The sequence below is a fragment of the Gouania willdenowi genome, chromosome 16 (genome assembly GCF_900634775.1).
Source record: "Gouania willdenowi chromosome 16, fGouWil2.1, whole genome shotgun sequence".
NCBI classification, from domain to species: Eukaryota; Metazoa; Chordata; class Actinopteri; order Blenniiformes; family Gobiesocidae; genus Gouania; species Gouania willdenowi.
The window spans coordinates 14313654-14334135 of NC_041059.1; the positions used below are offsets into that span (position 1 = coordinate 14313654).

At 36.7% G+C, this 20482-nt stretch overlaps 1 protein-coding gene across 1 annotated transcript; it reads left to right on the plus strand.

Moving 5' to 3' along the window:
• The first annotated feature begins 1959 nt into the window (after positions 1 to 1959).
• tuft1a (tuftelin 1a) lies at positions 1960 to 19319 on the plus strand. The gene is made up of 12 exons (XM_028471484.1): positions 1960 to 2147; positions 10541 to 10618; positions 12219 to 12320; positions 12412 to 12498; positions 12609 to 12659; positions 12811 to 12900; positions 14995 to 15105; positions 15251 to 15471; positions 16674 to 16779; positions 16894 to 16977; positions 17182 to 17276; positions 18499 to 19319. Exons 1-12 carry the CDS (start codon positions 2088 to 2090, stop codon positions 18569 to 18571), a joined length of 1158 nt encoding a protein of 385 aa, XP_028327285.1. The 5' UTR covers positions 1960 to 2087; the 3' UTR covers positions 18572 to 19319.
• The last annotated feature ends 1163 nt before the right edge of the window (positions 19320 to 20482 follow it).

The window sequence follows — 20482 nt, forward strand, 5'->3', positions numbered from 1 at the left end:
TTTCCACTAGTGATAACCCAAACATCTTTGTCCCCAATAACATCATCCAGCTTATCAGGAAGTTCCGAGAGTTGTTCCGTGGCCAGCTGAGACACATGAGTCTGACTTTCCTACTCTGAATTGGTTTGTCTCATCACAAAGCAGCAGTTGGTACTTTATAGTGTATCTCTGCAACAACTACAGCAGCTGATGAGGAAATAAAGGAAAGCTGAATTAATTATCAGAGTTTAACGTAATCCTTAATCCTATTGCCAATTTACCCGTTAACCTAAAATCCAACTATTTGTCAGTGAGTTGAATCTATTACAAGCACAGGGAGAACATGCAAACCACACATAGAGAGGTCTCAGCTCCACCAGAGTTCATGGTGCTGAACGAGTTACCAAATAAATGTGTATTTTGTTAATAAACCAGTAAATCTCCATGTATTGATATCCATGCACCTTTTTCCTGGGCTGTATACTTGCTGATTGTGGGTGCAACTTCCTGTGATGAATACACAAAATGTTGTGTTTTTCTTACACAGCTAAGTGCTGACGAAACACATGGACTTCAGCTTGGAAACAAATATACACAAAGACATAAAAGTAATGACAGTAATTAAAAATAATTCCTCAAAAAAACAACAAAAAACACACAAGACCACTACAAATATACTCACAAAAACACACAACACAAGCACACAAACCCTTGCTCTGTCCTTTATTAATGCTCACATTGGCCATTATTATAAATACTGACATGAATGTTGACGATGATGTGGCCCTCAGGTCAAACAATCACATTTTTGTGGCCCCCGCTGTGATAACAGTTGCCCGTCTCATTATTAGAAAATCTCAGCAGTAGAATAACGTGGGAAAAGATAAAGTAAGACAATCTTTCACATAGTTGCTTGCCAAGTTAAATCCCTGAAACAAATCCACACATTTTCCACTGCTCTGAAACTGAGACCGTCTGCCATGCAGCGTTCAATCAGTTTCATCAATCTGTAATGAGAGTCTCACAATCACATTTACTCAGTTTGTGTTGTTGTTTCTCACACTACAGAACACACACAAGTCACACAACTGACAGAGACTCTCAGTGCGTCCTCAAAATAGGCTGAATTAAAACTTTTGAAATCAAATTTTATTGACAAATTGCAAGTTTACAAATCAGTGAAACAACATAAAAGTAACAAAGAATAAACATAAGAATAAAACTAATAGTAGGCATCACAGTATGTTACTTGGAGGTACAGGAAACAGTTCTTCATACAGAAACAGAGTTCTTTCTCCTTTTTTTGTTTTTCATAAACTTTAAAGTATTGAAGTAATAACTAAACTCAATTAAGAAAAGATGAAAATTTGGAGAATTTTGATTCATGTTTTTGGTTCTGTTGAAAATAAAATCCTTCATCGCATTTCAGAAAAGTAAAGTACAGTATATGGGCAATGATAAAACAAATGTAAAATCGTTTCTGCTTCATTAAAACAAAGTGTATCACTCTTATCAGTATATTTAGATTTTAATATGTACATGTACTTCCCTGAGTGTATTATATATACAAAATTCAAAGGGACATAACCAAGCTTTTTTTTTTCTACTTTATGTTTTCAAAATGTGATTTACAAATTGCTTTTCCTCTGAGTGTGATTTTATTGTGAAAAATGATTTCCTTTCTTATATATGTTTATTACTACTATCAGTTAATTTTGCACCACTTAACATTAAACAAGGATTATTTGGTTTGCATATTTGATATTTTAGGTGACCTTTAAAAAGTTCCATTGTAAACTTTAAAATTTAATCAAACTCCTGTATTAACAATGTTCACTGACCGTCCGTCACTTCGGTTTCGGTAGAATGGAATGGGGCGGGGCTTCTCCATGAGTAGGCGGGGGCTTTTTTTTTTGCACCGCTCCTCTCGTGGTGACGTGAGAACCAGAGAGAGAGAGAGAGAGAGAGAGAGAGAGAGAGAGACACGGACACTCAAACCCTCAGTGACTGACAACAGCGACAGCAACTACCGACGACTGAGGAGCAACTCTCACACAAACTTTATTTATTTATATATTTGTGTCCTATTTATTATATTTCTATTCAAGATGAACGGAGGTACGAGGAGTCTGTGCACGTTTGAGGACATTAGAAACCAGGAGTATGGGGTAAGCGGACTCTTATTTTTATACACTTTATTGCTTCTTTTTAGAAAGATTTTTTATTTTTATTTTTTTTTCTTAGAAATAAATACAAAATCTATTTGCAAAACTTTAAAAACTAAAACTGGGGATTTTCTATTTATTTTATTTTGCTTTACATGGTGTTTGTGATTTTATAATGATGATGATGATGATGATGAGTGGCTTCTTCTTCTTCTTCTTCTTCTTCTTCTTCTTCTTCTTCTTCTTCTTCTTCTTCTTCTTCTTCTTCTTCTTCTATGGCTCTTCACTAATTAAAGTATTACCCCCCACCTTCAAACTCTTTAAAGTACTAACAGTGACACACAGACACAGAATTAAGTCCAAGTAACACCTGTGTCTGTCACAAGTGTTTCCTACCTTCATCATTTAGGAGCTTATGTGACATTTGTTGTGACATATTGTAGATCCAGAGCAGTTAGATAGGGCCATTTAATTAAAGCTTTGCCTGCAGGCCAGTGTGTGACGTGTGCACCACCTGTGCATGTAGACAAGAATCAGGATTAAACTACTCAGTGTTCTTTGATTTGCTTGGTTACACACTTCAGCAGCTGCACATGACACACACACACACACACACACACACACACACACTGCATATGGGGCATCCTCTGTAATGGGTTAATGATCTGCCTACCCTGGAAAAACAAACTGTTAAATTGTCTGTTTATGGCACTTTTACCCTCCATGGTGATTACTGTGAAACCATCAGCCTGGTCCTGTTAAATAAAGCATGACTCAGTGGAGTAGAGCAACCCAATCTGAGTGTGAGGTTGAACATCTATGTCAACGGTCGGTCTAGACCTGAATGTCACTTTCTGTTGTGTAACTGTAAAGATTGGTAAAAAGAAGTTCAAAGGGCAACACACACACACACACACACACACACACACACACACACACACACACACACACACACACACACACACACACACACACACACACACACACCTAATAAAGTGATTTAACTGTTCTCAGGAATGTGCTCAGTACGGTCACTGGGTTTCATGTAATCTATCACCTTTCACACTTTAAAGTGTGGCTGAACACACATTTGAATCCACTTCTTCAGTCAGTATTGACACACCTACACTAATGATACATTGAGAGAATGTGAAAGTCACAGATGTCAATGGTGCCTGTGCTTTTATTTTGATTGTTTTTGTTCTGTGTTTCTTAATAACGTGATTGGAGTATTTATTTGTAGTTTATTTCATTGGATTGTGCAGTTGTTGATGGTGTAGAATGGGGGTAGGAGCACAGGCTTCTTCCTATCCCTTGTCGAACTAATCGAATGTATTATATTAAAATGGACTTTTTTTTATGTAATGGAAGATTTCTGTTGAGATTTTTTTTATTTGTTTTGTTTTCATCTGTTTTTTTTTATATTTGTTCGTTTTAAAATAAATGACTAAATAAATAAGTAAATACATCTGATTGGACAGTGAAAGTCAGACAAAATGACATAAAATATTTTTTTTCATTTCTTATCAGAGATATTCAGAGGGAATAAGCCTAATGTATCAAAGAAACTGAAAAAACTCAAGGAGCACATTGGCTCAAACTTCCAAACTCCCATTGTGTCCTTTTCCCCTGGGTCAGCAGTTTTTATTTGGACTAATGCTGCGTTAATGCCTGAGATACTTCCCCCACTTACTGGCTGGGAATGGGAGCCTGTGGGCACATTCCCAGTGCGTTTCCTCTGAATCAGAACACTGACCTCACTGGCTGGGAACGAGCCAACCGTCACGTACAATAAACACCTGCAGAGGAGTTACTTTCATAAGCACGGAAGCTCCACTCACTCACGCACACACGGACACACAAACCCAAAGATGGTTATTTAGAAGTTTGCATAAATTATAGTCATCAATCTCTTAATTACCGCTCTCTCTCTTAATAAAACCACAGCGTTTACACTTTAATACATCTTTTCTTTAGACATTCTCTTTTGTCATGTGCCAAGCCTCTTAAATATCACTTCAGACCTACAGTTTTATTCAAAAGGGGGAAAAGTATCAATAACATGACTTATTCTTTAAAAATAACCTGCAAACCTTTTCTGTCAGGTTTAATAAAGGATGTGAATTATTATTGTTATTATTCCAGAGCCAAAATACAAAGGCATTTACAGTAGTTTAACAAATGTGAGGTTATCTCTCTGTTTTGACAATTAATTGATCGATTTGACCTTTTAGCATTTTATGAATTTATCCGTGGGAGTTACAGGTTGCGTGTGTGGCTATTTAACTAAGGTGCTGAAGGTTGGAACTTTGTTATATATCATGGAGTGTTTGCTTATCTTTATTTGGATGATATCACATTTCTTGAGAAGTGCATTCAGAAGTGCATCTTGAGCCAAAGTCCAAAGACATTTTAGTTTAACAAATGTGAGACTAACAGATTGTTTCTCTGTTTCTGTCAATAGATTGATTGATTTAACCTTTTATTACTTTATTATTCATCCATGGGCGTAATAGGTTGTGTGTGTGTCTGTTTGGCTAAGGCGCTAAAGTTTGGCACTTTGATACACAGCATCGTGGAGTGTTTGTATTTGGATGATGACAGATTTCTTGAGAAGCGCATTCACTCATCACGAGCTATGATGACACGTTTGGCGTGGACTGTTTACAACTCACAGGCAGGCTCTGTCATGTTATTATATCATTTGTCTGTTATGTGTTACAACTGTGACTAAAGGCACAGTCAGTGCTGATTTAGATATCATTATACAGGAACCTGAATATCTGTCTTTGATCATTTCTTTTATTCAATAATCCAATCAAAATAGTTGTTTAAAAAAATACATATAAAATGTTTTTTTTTTGTTTTTTTTAATTAAAAAAATGTTATATAAATATCTAAATAAAACAGTCATGAAAAAACAAAAGCAAATAATTATAATTATTTTTTTTTAATTCTATATACTTTATTTTTTTTCCTACTTCTGTTATTTATTTTATTTTTTATTTCTAGAACAGTTAGACTCAGTTGCACTGGGGAAGTGAAACATTTGCAAGAACAAACATTAATGTAATTTTATTTGTGCATTTCTGCAACACCAAACAATCAACAATAATTAATAACAAAACAGAACAGAAAAAGTATAGGCTAAAAACACAAATAAAATAAACTATATATATATATATATAATGACACTGTACAAAATAAGATATTATAGAAACCAGGTTTAACACAACAAATCAGGATAATTGTACAAAATAACTATTACATTTTCTTTTTCTAAAAACAGAGGTCTCTAGTGGTGCATTCTGGGATTGCAAAAATAAAAAACAGCAAAAAAAACCCAAAACAAAACAAAAAAAAGCCACCATCACCCCAGAGAGCAGGTGCATTCTAGTCAGTGGTGGGACAAGTTTATATATGTATATATAATATAACTAATGTGACCTTTTTTCATATGAACATATAATACTAACTACTTTTCATATGACAATACTATAATATAAGGTGTTATAAGAATACACTTTGTATAGATATACTGTATGTATGCATGGATTTGGATAGCGAATTCACCAATAATGCTCTGAAGTGAATTTTAAAGATGGAGTAAAGCATACATGGCTTTATTTAGAAAGTTTTTGTGTGTTTTTGATAGAACAAAAACTGAATAATATTGTTAAATATTTGCAGCTGATCTGTCCTGTCATCACACCTGTTGTGTGTTAGCATCTGTGCTTAATGTTCTTTTTATCTCAGATAAAAGCTGTTATGTGCCGCACATGTGAGAAAGCAGTGAAAGAACACAGCGATTTAAATCGTTACGACGTCTACACGCACACACACACACACACACACACTCACACATACACACCTGAAGAATGCAGGAGCACCTGAAGGTTTAACTGCTTACAGTTACATACCTGCAGATGCTACTGTCATCATAGTTTGGATGTTTTCAAGCCTGATCCAATTATAATGGTTAATGAAGAAGCTTTGCCTGTTTGACTGTAGCATTCTATGCAAAGCAACACACAGAATGACAACAAAGACACACTAAATGAGAGAAAAATACACAAGATCAGTACAAAATCCACAAAAATAACAGAGAAACATACAAAACGACATAAGAAACAACCAAACACACACACTGAGAGAGAATAATGTAAATAATACCAAAAAAAACTCAAAATAAGAGAAAAAAATAGAACAGACAAACAACAACAAAATACACAAAATTACACTAAAAACACACTAAGTGATGATAAAAACTGAAAATACAAAGGTCAGTCTTGGGTCCACATCAGGAGGGAAATGACCGGAAATGATTAAAACTATAGAAATAAATCTATTCAGGATGCACTAAATACTGTTTCATTCACTTATTTACAAAATTAGATTCTTTAATATGTGAGTTTTCACTCATTATGATCTGTAGATGTTTATCATGGAATTCTGAACAAAATTTTGTAGTCAGAGAAAAGCGGGTACATGCATTCCAAAGTAAGTGAAAGGGGGGTACATGAGCCAAAAAGGTACTGTACCCCCTTTGTCTGACTACAACATTTTGCTTAGAAAACTATTTCAAAACAACAATAGAGTGTAGTAATGGAATGAATAATTGATAACACACATTTTAAAGAATCTACATTTGTAAATAAGTGAATGAAACAGTATTTTAAGCAGTGGTTCCCAACCTTCTTTGGATCGTGACCTCATTTTGAGATCAAGAATTTCTGGCAACCTCAAAGACATTTTTTTTTCTAGAATTAGTTCTTAATCGTGCTTGAACTCAGATTTTTTTTTTTTTACTGCATATAAAAAAAAGAATAATAATATAAACATTTCCAAAATCTATTTACATTTTTTAGAAATTTTAAGCAACCCCTTTTAAACTTCAGGCGAGCCCATATGGGGTCCCAACCCCATGGTTGAAAAACACTAGTTTTAGTGGCTCCTAAATAGATTTATTTCTATAGATTTGATCATTTGTGGTCATCTCACCCCTGGGGTGAGACCAAGACTAACACTTTATTTGTTAATTTTCTCTCTCTCTCTCTCTCTCTCTGACCCTGTAGAGCCATCATGTACCCCTAGGGGTACACGTACCCCCATTTGAGAGACACTGCTGTATCCTCTTATAGCCCATCAGCTGCAGCGCCACCTGATCCTTTGTCTTTTGTTGTACACCTAGCTGTGTGCTAGGTTTCATGTTTCAGTCAATAGAAAGCTTTTATGGACTTTAGGCCTGTGCCTGTGTGTTTCGGGTGTATTTTCACGTGTGCGTCACTGTCCACAATTTTTTCCGAGGCCTTTTGTCTGTGTTCCCGGGAAGTCTAGGGTTACAGGTTACCTTTGAAAGCGTCGCAGGCAGAATATTTGCATGTCAGGGACATAAACAGAAAGAACAGTCTTTGGTTGTCTGTGAATGGAAGGAGAATTTGCCCAAAGATGGATTTCCTTGAAACAACCTGTGCAGTGTTCGAGGCCCATCTCTCTTTTCCTCTCTAATCGTTGTATCCTTTTCCCAGCATTCACCACTCTGCAATCTGAGAGGAAAGATAGTTTTAAAAGAGGCAAACTTTTAGTTTCAACTTCCCTGACTTTGTCGTTGGAGGAAAACCACAACTATTCACTCCTTCTTTGTTCCTCTGTCGGTTCACTTCTCTCCGGCTAATCTCAGTTTCGTTTTTAATCTATTGACTTTGACATGTTGCTATGGTTACCAGCTAATCTGAAGGTCACACACACACACTCTCTCTCTCTCTTTCTCTATATCATGTCATTACGTAACAAACTACTTCATTTCCTCTGTCGAGATAAGATCCATATGGATTCTGCAGGGACTCAATTTGGAAACTGTCTAACAGTCTGGTGTCTTTTCCAAAATTAATTGCTCAAGTCATCATTTTATGTGTTTAGGGAAAAAGTAGTGCATATTCACTTTTTTTGGTGTTACAGTAAATTAGAGATGTTCAATTAGCTTTTTTTTAACTCGGTATTCAATATGATGGCATTATCCAACATTCAATTTACGATATTTACCGATACCGATATATACATAGACCCCTCCCCCCCCCCAGCTTTTTTGAGGTCACATAGAATTAACACCTTAACCCTACTTTTAATATGATTCACTACTGTATGTATTCTACCTTAAACACAATCTGTGCAAAATAAGAAAACTAAATCAACGTCAGTAAAAGAAAAAATCCCATATTTATTTAAAAGTTGTTTAAAAAAAAAAAAAAAAAAAGCATGTATTGATTTTTCAATATTAGTGAGAAAACCGTCACCATTGTCAACTGATAAATATTGGCCAAAAATATCGCCCAGCTCTACTTTAAGTGTCAAATCGGAACCTAAATCATTCCGAGCACCCAGCTCACATGATGAAGAAAAAGCACCTTACTCACTCATTTCAATTTCTGCAGAAAATGTACCATTATTTGACTTCATTACTGTGAAAACATTGATCAACAACAACTTTGGATCAATTAGCTAAAAAATTTTTTTTATTTTTTGCACAGTACGGGCACCAAATATGTTGTTAAAGTTGACCGATACACTGTTATTTATTGTTTATATTTTAGATGAAGCATATATACATAACCTACTAATGTGAATGCATTAAAATTGAATGTGCTTTAGTTTAAATATTATGACATGGACAGACAAACACAAATAGCCTAATTACTGTACAACTATTTCAATAAAATGGCAGAAGTGTCACAATCAGACTACCCTGCAACTTTATTTTACTTTATTTTAGTAAAATTTCACTTCTTTTATCTTTTTAAAATCCTAAATATATACAAGCCTGAATTTAACATGAAGACAAGAAACGTCTTAAACTGCATAAAAAAGGCTGTACTCATAATGTACGTATGAAATCTGAGTTACAGTAACTGGGATGGGCTCCATTAGCCAATCAGTGCTCAGGATAAGAGAGTATTTTTTTAAATGGATAAATGGATGAATCTACAGTTTCCATTCAGCTGAGACAGACACGTTAAGAAAACAAGCACTGAAAGAAAACCGTGCAGCAGTAGTTCCTGCACAGATGTTGGGATGAGATACAAAGAATAAATATCCAGCTGTGCACGTCACACCCACTGATAGAGGAAACACAACCACACACAAAGATCTTTAATCTAAACATTTGGAACAGTGTGTGCGCTTTTTGATATTCGGTGTTTGTTTATAATTACAGTTGCTTTATCTTTGCATGTGTCTTTGTTGAAATGAGGACGACGGCTACGGTAAACAAACAGTATGAGTTGTGTGGCCTGGGATCAGTTATATAACGTTCCTGACCCCCTGCCCAGCATCCGCGTTCCTACAAACCCACGCTCACAATTGTTCAATAGGGGTTTCCCAGTGCAGACACACACACACACACACACACACACACACACATTTTGTGTGGCCCCCAAAAGTAAATGTAGAAAATGACTTAAAATGCACACACACACAAAATGACAGAAAAATACCCAATATTTGCATCCAAAAACTCAGAGGACGACCACAAAACTATTGAAAAAGAATAGAAAACATAAAAAATAAATTAAAAAAATGACTCCTACAACACAAATTGACTACAAAACCACACAGAATGAGAGAGAAAAGCATTCAAAATGACAACAAAAGTACACAGAATGACAGAAAACTATACAAAACCACAACAAAATACACAAATTGACTCCCTAAACACACAACACAACAACAAAAACACACTAAGTAACAGTAACACTTAAAACGGCATTAAAAATACACAAAAAGACTACAAAAACATACAAGATACCAAAATAATAGAAAACATGTAAAAAACAAAACCGAAAATTACACAAAACGACTCCAAAAACACATAACATGATTACAAAAATATTGTATTAATGGTCTGATTGGTCATTATTCTAAATGCTGATGTGAATGTTCATAACTTGGCCCTTGTATCTGACAGTCCCATTTTTGTGGCCCCGCTGTGATAAAACTTTCCCATCTCTGCTCTATACATTATATTGTTCATTCTGCCTTTCAGTGTAAAGTTTTGTTGCCATGGAAATATTGTCACTTGTTAACACCATATTTTCCTTCCTCTTTCCCAGAAATCCAGCCACAGTTTTTAAGTGGCTGTGAGCATCTGGAGGGTCCCCGCCTGAGCCCCTCTGACGTCTTTAGCACACAATTTAAATCAAACAATCTGTCTCTGTGTAGCTCTCCAAAACTTTTGCTTTCGCTCTGACGTCTGGTAGCAGCCCCCCCTTCCCCCTCCGTCTCTGTATGACTCAGTCTCTCCTCCTCTTTTTTCTCTCTCCTCCTCAAAATAGTCCCTAAACAAGCTCTCCATCACATAACTGTGGATTTACAATATCTCCTCACTTCGTTACCTCCTTTAGGAAAGGTGCAGACGGCTGAGACTCACACTGCATGACCAGAGTCGAGGGGGCCGGACCTCAGAGCAGCACAGAGACAAGGTGAGAATGTTCTGCTTTACTTAGCTTTGATTAGGGCTTTAAGACGAGAAGTGATGAAAACTAGGTGAGATGTGTTGGAAAAAACTGGGTGTGTAACTATTTGATATTTATATATAGTCCAGTTTTTGGAGCTTTTTGTGTTTTAATACTTAATTCTTTTGGATAAAATAACAGGAGCTTTTGTTGGTTTTGTTCCTGTTTCTGTTGTTGTTGAGATAAAGGAAGAAATCACTCTCATTATCTTCACCCATGCATCCATTAAACAGCCATTAAAAGCCACAAACTGGAACCCAACATGCCATTGCTCCCGGCTGCTGGTCATTTTAGTGTTTCCCACACAAATCAAGAGTCTGAAGACAACCATTGTTCCACAGAAATTAGCGGGACCACCAGAGAGTCTAAGTTACGCAACATCTTGCTTTTTTTTCTGCTGTGTGTGGTGTGGGCAAAGCTAGCTCCTCCCCTTCCTAAAGGTCCTGATTGTTCATGAGTATTTGTGATGTTTATACATCTGGACTGTAAATTCAGTCTGTAACTAACTCCTGAACATCTGGAGATTTTAGTTTCATTATTCCCATTTTCTTCTTCAAATCCTTTATTGCACGTGTCAAACTCATGGCCGAGGGGCCAAATCCGGCCCTTTGGAGCATCTAATTCGGCCCGCAAGAGAAAGTAAAAATGACAGAGAAAACATGAATCATTGTGTAAATGCAACTGGGAAAACTCAACAGTTTTTATATTGCATGATTGCAGTCATTGTTATCATATCTGCATCATATTTGTACATTTTGTATTATTTTTACAAATATCTGTATCATATATGTATATAATTTGTATATTATTATTATTATTATTATCAATAATAATCTTACTTTATTTTTTACTACTGTAATGTGTGTGTATCTGATCCTTATTTTTAACAGTCTTTTACTTAATTATACACTTATTTAATGTTTATTCTTTCTTCCGTCTTTGTTAAATGTTTTATTCTTTTATTTGTGATTTTTTTTTTTCTTAAGTGGCTGTAACAAAAGCAGTTTCCTTCCTGGTTAAGAAAGGAATTCTGATTCTGAAACAGTTGAAAAAACTCAAAATTATTACAAAATCCCTCAATTTTCCTCAAATGATTACTTAATATTTCCCTTAATTAAATAGAACTTGTCACAAAATGTAGGAACATTAAAGTAAAGATCCTGTTGGGGCTAATATCGATCACTTATTGCTTGGATATTGTTTGTTTCTTACATATTTAGTATTTTATGTATATATAGAACTGGAACACAGTAATGTTGAAATTACTTGTTTTTTCACATCAAATTTGTGGCCCACTAGAGATCAAACTGCTCCGTACTAAACTAAAATGAGTTTGAAGCCCCTGCTTTATTGCATCATCCATGCAGACACTCCTCACAGATGTTTCATAACTAGTTGATTTACTCTCTTGGTTGTTGGCTCAAATCCCACCTACAAACATGATCCAATGCTCACGGGATCGTCCGCCCACACGTTCATATTTGCTTAAGGTTCTGGAAACACGTCACACCCCCTCCACCCATTTCCCAAACGCAAACTGTTAACGCAAATACTCCCTTGTCTGCAGCCAATCGGACGAGCTTTTGCCGTGGTGCAAGCGCCCAGTGAGCGGTCAGCTCTGACACCAGAGCCTGTGAAAACACCAGAGGAGCAGGTGGAGGTCATCAAGGTAGGTGTGATGAACCAGCTGTTTCATGACGAACAACTTCAAATATGTGTCTGACTGTGTGAAAAGTATTTAACTCGCAATCTTTTCCCAGGTGTATTTGGGGGCCCGTAGAGACGAGCAGAAGGAGCAGCAGAAGAACCTGAAGATGCTTTCAGATGAAGTTTCACAGATACAGGAGGTCAGTCCGACCACAGGCAGTCCATATAACTGCTTTTTTTTTTAACCTATTTTAGTGTAAATTTTCCAGAAACAAAGCTTAAATATTATTTTTATTCATGTTCTGCACAGGTGAGGTATTGCCTGAAGACACTGAGAGAACAGATGGCAGCAAAAAACAAGGTACGTCTGTTTTTATAATGGCCTGTGTTCTGGCCATTGTTTCCTTTACATCCTGTTTGCTTGAAGGAATGTCCTCCACCTTTTTACATCTGAATCTCTTACAGCACTCTTCTCCTCTTGCTGACGTCCTCCCTCCTTGTTTTTGTTTTAGCCACACACAAACGGATGGAAAGTTGGAATCCCCTTTAGGAAGACTACGCCTCCTTCTGCCCCAAAAGGAGGAGCTAAAGCTGACGTGCATGTGAGGAAGCACACAAAGTCCTGTACCTTAGAATAAGTCAATCATCAAGTTTATTATATGTCTTTCATTAGCCTTTATTTAGTTAAGAGACTTTAAGACTGTACGATTTTAGTTCAAAACCAAATCTCGATAATTTTTTTTTACATTAAAAACTTGATTTACGATTTCAATTTTGATTGAGTTCTTGCAAGTATTTTCTTTTATTTAAAAAAGTGAAAACAAAGTTACGTATCGGGAATAAAGTGCAACGGGAAAGCTTTAACAAAGAATGTTAAATTCCCTTTGGGATTGATAAAATAACAACCTGCCCAACCAAAAATGAATCCCTCGGAAATCATGTTTACGCCATGGTTATTGTTTTTCTCTGCTTGGGTAGCGCTAATTACTAAGGTGGCCTGGGGAGAGAGACTCGTGCCCTGATGACACGTTTACGGGAAAATCGATTTTAACTTTTTAAAAATCCCCCCAATAAACAATCCAACTTTGATTTAATATTGATTAATCGTGCAGCCTTAGGAGACCACATTGAGATTAATCATCTTTTTTTACAACGGCGTCCATGGTTAAGTTAAACAGCAGTACACAAAATAAGTTACAGTGTCAAAATAACACTAAAATGTTCTTAAAACAAATAAATAGCACAGAAGATAAACGCATGAAAAATTTGCTCCAGAACTAGTCGAACTGTAAGGGACCGTTTGTACATAGAATACGCGTGTGAGTTTCTCTCTAATGGTTCTCAGATTTATATTATTACATATTATTATTGTGTGCTTTCCTCTTAACAATATGTGTTTTTCATCCGATGTGTGTAAAACAATCGGCTCCCAGAGGCACAAATAATGAGAAGAATGAGGTTAAACAGTCACATGGAGATGTGATATCGAGTAAAAGAAAGAACTGAAAGGACATTAAGCAAGTACTGTAAATACACTCCTAGCGCCCAAGGGCGCAAAAAGAAAACGTGTTGAAGCCCTGGTTCATCACACTGTGTTCTTTTCACTCTGTGAGTTACTAATGTCAGGCCCTCCTCATTCCACAGATGCTTCAGTCTTTATTAGTTTTGTTGCTGCCTCTAAGTTACGCATGTTCTGCATCTACTGAAGTCAAGTTCAAACACGAAGCTCACACCGATGTTTTGTGTAATTTTTTTTTAATGCGTTATGGCAAAATATGACTGAGTCACAGAGCAGTGCACTCACGCGAATGCAGCAGAAATATGCAGTAATTATTGGAAATAATCCATCTGCTCCAGTGACGCACATGGACGTGCCTGTTTTCAGCCAAGCCCACACATCATGGACAAATGAAAACCAGATCTCATATTAGGTCATCCAACGTTTGTCTGTCTGTCTAGAGCCGTCTCTAGCTTTGTTGGTGGGCCCTTTTAAAGATGATGTTCAGGGGCCGTCAGCATGCCAAACTACATAGACAGTTGTGTAGTCCACAAACTGTTACACTTTACCAGTTAAACGACCTACACTCATTATTATAATGATGAAACAGGAGAATACAAAGAAAACAAACTATCATTTGTCAATAAATAAAACAGATTTGGGGTGTTTAAATGTGTTTATTTAAAGGTCTGATCATTTTCTATTGATAAACTCATAGTCTCAGCCTCACAGATGAATTCATAAAAAATAATTTACTTTATTGAAATGTTGTTGCATTGTGGGATGTGAAGTAGCAGCAGTGGGTACATAGAGCTGGTTTTACTTTGTTGATACATTCATCTGATATCACGGGGGAATTCCGGGAGCAAACTAACAAATGATTTCAATCGAATCACCTTGTCTGGCAAAAAAAAGCAAAAAAAAAGAAATCACAATATTTTTTGAAAACAAAAAACTACTCAAAAACGTATGCATGCTGGTTATTATATTCTTATAGCTTACATATTTTATTCTTGCATAATAGAGATGAAAATTTCCTCAGGTGAGGGCTGTGACTCGGTTTTTTGGGGTCTCGTGGTGGCTTGTAGTTCCCTATGAAACTACATAGCCCGCATATAGCTAGAAACGGTTCTGTGTGTCTGTCTTTTCGTCTCTTTGACATTTAACTGTTCTGACACCTTGTTTTTCTGTCCATCAGGAGGCAGATGAGGAGGCCGAACGAGCCAAACTAAGGGAGGTCAGTAAGCGTTTATATGCACAGCTGCAGGAAGCAGAGAAGAAGCACCTGGAAGAGAGAGAGAAGCTACAGGTAAAAGTTCTTTAAAAAAAACTCAAGCTACAGTGACAAGTGGGTGGAAAAAAATGTATATCAAGCTTTTATTTGTGTCGCTGAATGTGTTATTGTGCAATATGAAAGTATTACCAACAAATACAAATGTCCCTTTCTTTTTCAGGCTGAAGGCAGTCGGCTCAGCGAACGTCTGAGTGAACAGGACGATAAGTTAAAGATGACTCAGCAAGCAAGCGAGAAGAAAGACGTGCGAATCGATGAGCTCCAGAGGCTGCTGGGTGGGATGGAGAAAGAGAGCGCCACCCTGAGGGAGACCATCCGCAACCGCGAGGATGAACTGAAGGAACTACGGAAGATTAGAGCGGAAGGCCACAGCGAGGACAGGTGAGTTAATTATTACACGCCTACCTGACCAACATACAATATACAGTAGTATGTATATATACTGAGTCTTAAATCTCTGTTTAAGAAAACTTTGAAAACTCTTGACAAGAAGCCTTTACAGTATCATTATCATAATATTCTAACTAAGTAAAACATATTGGAGTTTGGAAGTTATTAGGGGTGTCCTGATCCGATATCGGATATCGGTCCGATATTAGCCTGAAAACGAATATTGGATTCAAATTTACGGATTTTACGATTATTATTATTTTTATTCAATTGTAGAATACTGTAGATATTATGTTAAAGGTTAAAATGTATGTAACCAATTGGTTAATAATAAATGGGTCAGTTTTTCTCATACTTACTGTTGCTGACTATTGTTCTCTGTTTGAGTAACATCACTTGATCAAACCTTTTCTAACATTCCACACTACAAAATAAGTATTTTTTTTTTTTATCAAAGAAAAGAAAGAGAGAAAAAAAAATTCAAAAAAAAAAAAAGGCTGCAAAATCGGTATCATATCGGAAATTAAAAAGTTGTATCGGGACATCCCTAGAAGTTATCAGATGTTCCTGGAATTTTTGAAGTTCTAAATGGGCTTGCCCCTCCACCTTTAATGGATTTTATATGTAAAAAAACCAAAACAAAAAAAACTAACTCTGGAATAAGGACCAGAGCCTTAACTAGAGGACACTGTGTGGTACAAAGGCGCTGGACTAAATTTAGCCAAATGGTGTCTATCAGAGGCACAAAGTTATGGAATACACGTTCAGAAAACATCAGAAACTGTGGCAATTACCCAACTTTCAAAGCAGTTCTCAAATATTTGGTTGAAAACAAACCAGTCAAGCACCCATAGATAATATTTTACCCTTTTCTTGGGCTCTTTTAACTCCTGACTGTTGTTTTTTTTATTGTGTAAATAGTATATGTGGTATCATTTTTTCTGTCATCAGTCAATTTAATCATGTTTGTCTCATTGTGCCGTATTGCTTAACTGTATGTTAAATGTTACTGTTCAACTTTATATCAGGTTTACCTGCCTTAGGACATTGGATGAAATGTAGTTATTTTGCCTACTCTGGCATATTTTGTTGACTTGTTTGCTGACACATTGATGAATATGTAATGTCCTAATTCAAATAAATGAAATCTATGCAATGAAATGTATTCTGAAGGGGTTTGTGTGTGTTTTTAGGGCTGAGCATTTGGAGAAAGAAGTGGCTATCTTAAAAGAAAAGATCCACCATCTGGATGACATGTTGAAAAGCCAACAGAGGAAAGTCAGACACATGATTGAACAGGTGAGACGCACATGTGAGACTTTTTAAAGTTTAAAGTTTAAAGACAAACGTCTGTCCCTGCTGTCATATTTGTGCAAGGTTTCATTGTGTTTGACTGTCTGTATACGATTTTAGCTCCAGAACTCCCGCATGGTGATCCAGGAGAGGGACCGCGTGATCAAAGAGCTGGAGGAGAAAGTAGCCTTCCTGGAAGCAGAGGTGAGCATAGACTACTAGCTTCTCTGTAAGTTCACTGAACCTTAGTGTGAAAACAGACGGTGAGGATTGGAAACAAATGAAATGCAGCTGAACAACTGAGTTAGTCAAACAAAGTGAGGAGCAATAAGATGCCTCACATCGACACATTTCCTTTTCTGTATTGCTTTACGATAACCTAAACATCTGAACTCTTCCTGTGTGCAGAACCGAGAGATGCGTGACCAGATGGATTATTTCCTTGGGGGACAAAAGACAAACTCATACCTGTCAACAGAGCGCAATCCACAGATTGTCTACAGGTAGCTCACCTGATGTTTCACCTGAACACTTTGCACAGTGCAGATTATCATGCATGTCTCTTGTAGGCGTGTGCATTGCCATGAATCTGACGATACGATATATCCCCATACTGGAAACAAATACAATATACATCGACATATATTGCGATATCAATAATTATACATTTTAATTTGCAAGAACAAGTAAGTGGTAGCTAACTGTAAAAAAAAAAAAAAAAAAAAAAAACAAGTGGTATGTTTTTTTAAACTATCAAATTACATTTTTGAAAAAAGTTTAACTATTGCTTCTACAACAGATTCTAATTCTTATTCAGTTTTGAAATTCTTAAAACGCGTAACCACAAACACATAAAAGAGCCCAGTGTGTTTTATGAGTTTAAAGTGCAATCAACCTCCAATTTAAAATGCATTGAGGAGTGAGGTAGTTTAACAAGGTTTGATGTGGTTGAATGACACCTAGTGACCGGAGAAACATGGCAATATATTGGCAAATTGATTTTTTTTCTTACACCCTTAAGGTGCTTCCACACCAAATCATAACTGAAGTGACTAAATTACATTAAAATCAATGTAAATGACGCAACCTCAAGTTATCTCCCTTCAAGCGACGTGACTTGCGAGATTTGAGCGACTAGGTCAAGCGCGACCTCGTTGCTCAAAGTTGAAAAATTTGAACTTTTCAAGCGACTTCAAGCGACAACTCTACCGTCTTTCACTGTCTGTAGAGCCGCGGCAGCAGCCCCTCCCTGCTCCCTCCTGCTTCAGTGCAGACAGCTGCAGCGGAGGGCTGTACAACTTCCTCAATTTATCGGGGAAAAATTAAAGCGGTTAACTTCTTGAAAACCACTGAAACTACTGATCATAACACGTTCTGAGTGAGGTCATCCTTTAATATCTTTGTAAGTTGATCATTTAAACCGTAAAAGTGGCGCAAGAAGGAAAAAAAGTGATCAACCCTCTCTCTTTCTCAACACAAACACACACACACACACACACTTTTCCCTGGTGATCGCGTCACTGGAGCCATGAAGTGATGGAGTGACCAAAAAGCACCACTGTGTGCTAGCGACTCATCAGGGGTGATTTAAGTGACTGCAGCACTTCAGTCGCGTTCGGTGTGACGCACCTTTAGTATCTTGCTTTGTTACTGAAACTGGTTAAAAACAATATATGAACTATTCAAAAGTAAAATAAAATAAACGTATTTTTCTTGTTCCTACAGTAAACCAATCAAGCTTTCCACATCATCCAACAAACCGCTGCCTTTCATCAAAGTCATCGAGATCAAGTCGTGAAGGATGTGAACGCTTTTGATGGCACCAAACACTTTCAAACATCAACTCTACAAACTGTCACGTTAACAAAGCACATCATACTGAGGGTCAGCAGGACTTTCCCAGACTGCAACTACAGCATTAAAAAACTAACCTGGGAGCTTTTAAGATGAAGGAACGCTGATCACATGCACACAATTCAATATGAACTCATCCTTTCCTGTAATGATTTGATTTTTGAGTGTATAACTTTTATGTTGTTGTATTAAAACAAAACTGTAGCACGGTGTAAAACCTTTTACTGTTATTATGAAGTTACAACAATGTAGCATCAACATTTAAGCTAATGGCACCAATGGCAGATCATGATAAAAACAATAGGATGATCTAACTTCTCCATGACTCTATTCACTTGTTTAGTGAATAGTTTGAAGTTTTAACATGTAGATATTGACTGCAGCTCATGATGTGATACTTTTTGGTCATGTGACCTGCTCTTTATTGCCCCACCCCCCCTCTCCAGAACAATGTGGCACTTTATGAGACTGGAAGGAATCTAAAGGACAATTTGTTGCTTTTACAACTTTGGCCTTTGCAGAAGCCACGTTGTTTCAAACATTCTGTGAAAAGCATTTTAACTCCCTGTCACTATCGTCTTGTGTTTGTACATATAAGTAAATGTGATTTCATGTCTAAACGTTGACCTACAAACTCGTTATTTATATTAAAATAATCCTCTATATGTTGTTTTATAGAGGAGCTTTTATATAAAGTAGACACTAATCTGTTTTTGTGTTGTAGTTTTGAGAATAAATGGAAAATGTAAAGAGTGTTTCATTTCACTTATTTATCTTATCAAGTTATCCCAGTCCCACACAGACTGAAGGTCACTGGGTGACGAAACCAGTACCTGGTGATCCAACAACCTGAATCTGAACATGTATCCAGTCACGAACAAGGGCCAAACCACTGACAACAACGCATTAAAACTGCAGTTATGTTTTCTGACATGTACCAAACGGAACGCACAGTCAGACCCAGTTTATGTCAGCTAATGAAGGCAGGGTCACTAAAACTAGCATAAAAACTAGGGGTGTCCGGATACGATATTGATATTGGATATCGGTCCGATATCAGCCAGAAAACGAAAATCGGATTTTATCGACTGCATCTAAAATCTCCGATATAAGCAAGCCTATACTTCAGGATCTTATCATTTATTTTTTTATTTATTTTATTCAATTGTAGAATACTGTAGATATTATGTTGAAAATGAAAATGTATGTAACCAATTGGTTTTATGGATCAATGATCCTGATCATGATACTATGATTGGAAGATTTTATCCCCATTAATAACACACAGTAGGTCCAAATGCAGGGGCACCAACATTTTTTCCAAAAATCACAAAGAACTGCAGGAATCCGGATCCGATCCAGATGAAACTCAGTGGGGTAAAAGGAAACAGTCTGCAGGACATGACACATTTAAATTATAACTTAGTGGACTAAAAATTGAATAAAACTAATTGAAATAGTTAAATTCAGATTAAAACTTTCTTGTTAGACTAAAAATATCAAGTCACTTCCCATGAAACTGTTGCCCTCTGCTGGACATTCGTTGAACTGTGTGTGTGTGTGTGTGTGTGTGTGTGTGTGTGTGTGTGTGTGTGTGTGTGTGTGTTGGCTGGTGAAGAATGAAACAAACACCACTGCATCTGTTTGAACCGGCATGCTGCAGAAACGAGGCGACAAGTAATTGTTGCCAGATTGGGATGTTTTCAGCAAAGAAATGTGAGGGTTTTTGTGTGTGTTTAGATTTTAAAACGCAATGTGTATCTGGCAACCCTGCTGGTTGTATTTTACGTGCCGGTTGCGTGCAGTCATGTGACTCTGCTCGACCAATTAGAAAGTCTATCTCGTGTACTACCCG